This window comes from Arachis hypogaea, chromosome 15 (genome assembly GCF_003086295.3).
Source record: "Arachis hypogaea cultivar Tifrunner chromosome 15, arahy.Tifrunner.gnm2.J5K5, whole genome shotgun sequence".
Lineage (NCBI taxonomy): Eukaryota > Viridiplantae > Streptophyta > Magnoliopsida > Fabales > Fabaceae > Arachis > Arachis hypogaea.
The window spans coordinates 14,738,453-14,744,847 of NC_092050.1; the positions used below are offsets into that span (position 1 = coordinate 14,738,453).

The 6,395-nt window shown below is 37.1% G+C and overlaps 1 protein-coding gene across 1 annotated transcript; it reads right to left on the reverse strand.

Annotated features, from left to right (window-relative positions):
• Window positions 1-344: 344 nt before the first annotated feature.
• LOC112747968 (PH, RCC1 and FYVE domains-containing protein 1-like) lies at window positions 345-5,641 on the reverse strand. The gene is made up of 6 exons (XM_029292897.1): window positions 5,288-5,641; window positions 1,974-3,284; window positions 1,739-1,885; window positions 1,277-1,470; window positions 1,025-1,201; window positions 345-504 (listed from the first exon to the last, which is right to left on the reverse strand). Exons 1-6 carry the CDS (start codon window positions 5,639-5,641, stop codon window positions 345-347), a joined length of 2,343 nt encoding a protein of 780 aa, XP_029148730.1.
• Window positions 5,642-6,395: the final 754 nt, after the last annotated feature.

A 6,395-nucleotide genomic window follows, 5' to 3' on the forward strand; every position in this document is an offset into this window, starting at 1 on the left:
AAAATATTTAATTTTTATAGGGGTGGGTAGGGATGGGGCGGGTACCCGTAGGGACAGGTTCGGGTACTACAATTTACTACCCGCAGGTAGTGACGGGGTGGGTAGTACATGAGTAACAGGACGGCGGGGCGGGGTCGGGTAGGGTAAAAACCCGCCCCTACTCGCCCCACTGCCACCCCTATTTATATGCATGCCCTGTTGTAAAAAGCTACTAAATTTAGGAATTGATGTAACTAGATACAACTTTTTGCTACACTTAGTAGATTAATGATGCTTCATTCTGTACCTTGTACTTTCATCAAAACTAAGATGATGTCTATGCAAATCTAAGTAAGATTCAAGTGTTAGGTAGGTGCTACCTCAATATTTTCTTCAGCAGGTGGTGTCGGGGTGCTAAATGATGCATTAGCATCACTTCTAGCTTGTTGACCATATCTCTGAAGCACCCTCTCTTTATTTATGTTCCACCATTCTTCTGCTTGTTGCTCATGAAACCTTCGCTTGCTGCATAAATAAATAAAAAAATCATATAAAATATTTGAGAAGTGTAGGAAGAATTTAATTATTTTGCACTGGAAGTATACAAAAGAGTTTAACATTGTGATCCAATAAAAAGCTTGTGTAATTTGGGTGCCATGAAAAGCTTTCCAAGTGATTTATCAAAAAATCATGTTGCACACATGCTAATGTCATACAATAATTCAAACAACATATATTATTTAGTAATAGCAAAATTAAGAAATGCGTCGATACAAATTTCTGCAACTTCTTTTTTAAAAAATGTGTTGTGCATGCAGATCAAAACTAGAGAAATGGTTTAAATAATGTAGCAGCTATTTTGATCACACATTCGTGTACATATTTCAAAAATGGGTATACACACCTTCACCTGAGATAGAAGAAGAATACTAATATAATTTTGTGAAGCTAACTACTATAGTGACTCATATGTTCAATACAAATCACACTGATACAGAAATTGAAAATGTAGAATTTATCAGATAAACAAGTAACTGTAGTATACCTAAATCTAACTCTCCTGAAAATTTTGACACCATTAGGCCTTACTATTAGTGTCACGTAAATACCAGGCTCAAATTGTTCAATAACTTGTGTTTCTCCATCTCTTGCCAACCTTGATGTTTCCTCGGAGCTTTGTGGTTGCACTGCTGTTCTATTATCGGATACAGATGATCCATTTCTTTCTTGAAGGACATTCTCCTCATCATGAGATGGGTCCGAAGCCGCCGCTTCATGATATTCTTCTGTATTGTGCTCTTGCATTTTTGAATCCCCAATATCTGTGGCAGGATCAGGTGCATTTTGTCGAGTAGACTCTGATATTGATGGCACAGAAAATGTTTCAGATGTCGAGTTTTCTTTCAGAAAATCTTCAGCTTGAGTAAGTGCAATTCTCAAATTTTCAGTTTCTGAAATCTCTGGTGGCAACTTCTCAGCCATTTGCTTCAACTAGATTGAACAAAAGGCAAGTCTACTTAATCAGGATGATGTACTTGAAATTCTGATCAAGGGATTTGTTCTATTTCTCATATATTCTTCTTGAAGTATTTTACGCCAGTAATTTGGGCGACTAAGAATTTTTTATAAAGAAACATGATGCTCAAATACTAAAGTAGTTTGTAGTAAAAAGTGTGGAATTGAAAGTTGAGCAATCGAGACATTTACATATATAAGTCAACGATTTCAACTATATCCTTGGTAAATAGAATGAAGATACCTGAATGATAGTGCACTCAAAAATTTCTAGCATTGCTTTATGCTTAGAAGACTCATCTGCTGCCAATGTTGTAGCTTCTTTAATATGTTGGCGAAGCTTTTGATTTTCCACATCTTTCATGTTACTTTTCTGTTTCAAACTTTGAATCTACATAAAAATAATATTCATTAACTTAATATTGGTGATCCTTGAGGTTTTTCAGAGAATATGGAAAGTGAATCAACAGGAAACTTACTTGTTTCTGTAATTTTGATACTTCTTGATTCTTAAGCTCATTTGTTTTCCTCAAACTATCAAGAAGACTTCTAGAGAATCCACCAGCGCCGGAACGCGTAGGGCTTGGCCTTCTTGCATACGGGGATGCGGGCCTTGAAATGAGTGATGGAGTTGGTGGTGGACTTGGAGTTGGAGGTATGGCAGCGATGGTAGGCTTCAAAAGATTTTGCATTATTGAACCTGTTGAACTTGGGAATGCAACATCTTTCAATTGCACTAGTGATGGAACCTGAACAACTTGCTCTGTAGTAGTCTTGTGAATCCTTGAGAGAGGGAAGAGAGTTCTTGAAGATCTTATTTCTCCCAGGGTAAATCTTTCCCTTCCATCTATAGAAGTACGAGGTGGAGTAGTAGCTCTCCTATTAAAAATGGCACCAGAATTCGACTCAACATTTTTAATCTTAGTATAACAAGAATCACACACACGATGAGGTTTTCCGGGTGTTGGAGCCAATGCTGCCCTCAATGCCTTTTTTGAACTGCAACCATGGCAATGCACTAACCCACAATTATAACAATTGTGCCTTTTTCTAGTAAATCTAAATGGTTGCCTACATGCGGTACAACTAGATTGCTCAACTCCCGAGACCCATTTATGGATGCATATGCAAGCTGTAAACTTCGACCCACACGAAATGTTTTTTACATGCCTTTCTTTCAAGACTTCCACTATTATTGGACCCTTCCTATCTTCTGTGTCTCCATGTCCCAATCTTCCATTGGCATCTTTCCCCCATGTATATAGTTCACTTCTTAATGTCAATACAGCCACATGATGAGATCCACATGATATTTCCTCAACATACTCACCTACCAACTTATCTTGTACTAGCATTGGTACTTTTCCATCGGACAAAGAATTTCTTAGTTGACCATGTTCAGTGCCTCCCATAGTGAAAATATGACCAGATGTAGTGGGGGCAACAGTCATAGTGTTTCCACATGCTTCTATAAGATATGAGACACAAGTCGGTTGAAGGTATGTTTCCTTGTTTCCATGCCCCAAACGATACTGATCACCATCACCCCAAGTGAAGAGCTTCCTTGATGAAACATTTGAACTAGACTGAAGTGTTACCTCTATAATAGCTGCAGTGTGCCATACTCCACATGCAACTTTAAGAGTCCTAAATCTACTTAATAACTGCACTTCCTTTGGATATAACACACTCTCTCTATCTCCATGACCTAAGACACCAAATGTTCCATCACCGAACGTAAAAAGTTTTCCATTGGCAGTTGCCAATGCCGAATGCCATGTGCCACACGTCTATAAATAGAATATTAATTTGTTATGGTGTGTGCTTTGTGGGAAGAGAATCTATGAATAATACATTGTTTTGCATTTTGCTCAAGTGCTTCGTCAAGTGAGATTCTGTGTGTTTTGGTGATCTTATTCACATTGTTCATGCTTGATCTGGTTTCTTTTAATTGCACAATGATCGAGTCATGTTCCATTCTCACCGTTCACTTGTCTATTGTGTTTGAAAATTTTATTTATTATGAGCAAGCATCGTGGCCATCTATTTGTGTCCATCTACTATTGTGTTCTTGTTTGCCCTATTTTTGAGTTGAGAAGAAAATTCCGAATCTCTGTTTTTTTGTTTAAGATGGAAGGTGATTCCTCCGACAGCTTCAAGGAGAATTTTGGCGAATCTAAAAGTGACTCGAAGGGTGAGGTGGTCTTCCAAGGTACAATAGAGCTCTCTCCAAGTGTGATATATCAAATTCTGTTGTAATCTGAATTCAAAATAGCTACAATTCTATTATGGAGAAAGATCAAACAGTTATAGAAAGTAGTTAGCTTAGTCTATTTCTATCAGCTGTTATAACTACTTGTTGAGCTTAGTTAGCTTCATATAAGGTCTCTATATAAAGGGTGTGTGTGGTCCTAGGTAGCTAAATGCAATTACATTCCCTTTTCTGTTCTCTATTCAACGGGTTCGGATGATGATGTGCTGGGATTTAGTTTCCATTATAAGACCCGTGGGAAGAAACGGCCTCAATCTTCGGAAGAAGATGACAGAGATAAGAAGGAGAAAAAAATCTAAAAAACTGAAAATGAAGAAGCCACAGCCAAATCTAATATAGAAAATTGTCTTGCAACCGCTCATAATGGAATATGTGGTGCCCATCACGTAGGGAAGAAGATGAGATGGATATTATATCGAAATCATGTATATTGACCATCCATGATAAAGGATTGTATTAATTATGCGAAGGCATGTCAGGAATGTTAGAAACATGGTTCGATACAACAAATTCCAACGGCTGAATTGCATTCGATAATAAAGCCATGGCCCTTTAGAGGTTGGGCTCTGGATTTGATTGGATTGATCCACCCTCCTTCATCAAAATAACACAAGTTTATTTTAGTAGCTATTGATTATTTTACAAAATGGGTTGAAGCAGTTCTGCTGGTAGAAGTTGGTCAAAGTGAAATAATAGACTTTGTCGAGGAACATATTATCCATCGATTTGGAATTCCTCAGACGTTAAGTACTGACCAAGGAACTATATTTACTGGCCAGCGAATTAAAAATTTTGTGGCTTCAAGAAGCATTAATATGGTTACTTCAACTCCTTATTATGCACAAGCTAATGGCAAGTTGAGGCAGCAAATAAGATATTGATAAGCTTGATTAAAAAGCATATCGAGAATAAGCCTCGAACATGGCATGAAACTTTAAGTCAAGTATTATGGGCTTATCAAAATTCACCAAGAGATTCGACAGGGACATCACATTATAAATTGGTATATGACCATGATGCAGTATTATCATTGGAAATTAATTTGAATACTTTAAGAGTATCAAGATAGAATGATTTGCCAGTTGATGATTATTGGAATGCAATGTTCGATGAGTTAAATGAATTCAGAACGAATCCTGACACTTGATAATGTAATTCGACAAAAAGAAAGCGTTGCTCGAAGTTATAATCGTCAAGTTAAAGAAAAGTCTTTCAGGATAGGCGAGTAAGTTTTAAAAGTCATTTGACCAATGGAAAAGAAATTAAGATTTCTGGGTAAATGGTCCCATAGTTGGGAAGGCCCGTTTCAAGTAACAGGGATATATTCTGGAAATGGCTATCAGGTTAAAGATATTGGGTTAGGAAAAGTGATTAACTCGATTAATGGGAAATACTTGAAACTTTTCTATTGTTGGCAAATATAGAAGTTCACCATATATATTAGAGTTTAGAAAAGATGGAAGTTATTACAAAAAATAAAATTAGAAATAAAAAAGGAGTTCAAGGTGCAATTAGTTTTGCCAAATCGGAGCGCAGCTTTCCCCTTTTGTTTTCCAGAATTGAAAGCACTTCAATCTGTTTGAACTTGTCAGTTTGAATTTTCTCAAGTTGTTTTTCATATTCTCCCCGCTTTGTGTAGATTGAGACAAGTTCCTGAATAAGGAGATGTTGTTCTTGTTGGGCTGCAGCCAGATGTTTGGCTATGGTGGCTCGATTTTGGCATATGGTGGCAAGTTGTTCCTGAATTTGAGTTAATTCTGCTTCGAGTCTTGCTTCTTCTTGATCATGAAAAGCTTGAACAGAAATAGCATGGGAGATCCTCAGATCGAACTCCTCACGAGATGCTTGGATGGGAATAGACCTCGAACATGGCATGAAACTTTAAGCCAGGTGTTATGGGCTTATCGAAATTCACCAAGGGGGTCGACAGGTACTTCACCTTATAAATTGATTTATGGCCATGATGCGGTGCTACCATTAGAAATTAATTTGAATACTTTGAGAGTATCAAAGAAAAATGACTTGTCAGTTGATGACTATTAGAATACAATATTTGATGAGTTGAATGAATTAGACTCAGAGCGAATATTGGCACTTGAAAATCTGATTCGACAAAAAGAAAGTGTTGCTCGAAGTTATAATCGTCGAATAAGAGAGAAATATTTTAGTATAGGCGAGTTGGTTTTAAAAGTTATTTTGCCGATAGAAAAGAAATCAAAATTTCTTGGCAAATGGTCCCATACTTTGGAAGGCCCTTTTCAAGTGATAGGGTCATATTCTGGAAATGCATATCAAATCAAGGATATCGAGTCAGGAAAAATAATTAACTCGGTTAATGAAAAGTACTTGAAGCGATATTATTATTGGCTAAATTAAAGTCAAACATGCATAAGTCCAGAAAATATGAAAACCATTACAAAAATTAAAGCCTAAAGTAAAGAAATTCAAGGTGCCAGGAGTCGTGCCAGGTCTGAGCGTAGCTTTGGCCTCTTGTTGTCCAGAGCTGAAAGTGCCTCAACATGTCTGTATTTTTCGTATTGGACCTTGTCGAGTTATTTCCCATATTCTTCTTGTTTGGTCTCAATAGAAACAATCTCTTGGATGAGTTGTTGTTCTTGTTGGGCAGTTG

Bases quoted from the DNA above. Each gene is read 5' to 3' on its own strand.
- LOC112747968 (XM_029292897.1), bottom strand. From the start codon at position 5,641: ATGCCATGTTCGAGGTCTATTCCCATCCAAGCATCTCGTGAGGAGTTC. The intron at 3,285-5,287 runs GCAAAACTAATT...TTCTATTTATAG, and splicing joins GAAAGCTGCGCTCCGATTTG to ACGTGTGGCACATGGCATTC. The intron at 505-1,024 runs GTATACTACAGT...TTATTTATGCAG, and splicing joins TTCAGGAGAGTTAGATTTAG to CAAGCGAAGGTTTCATGAGC.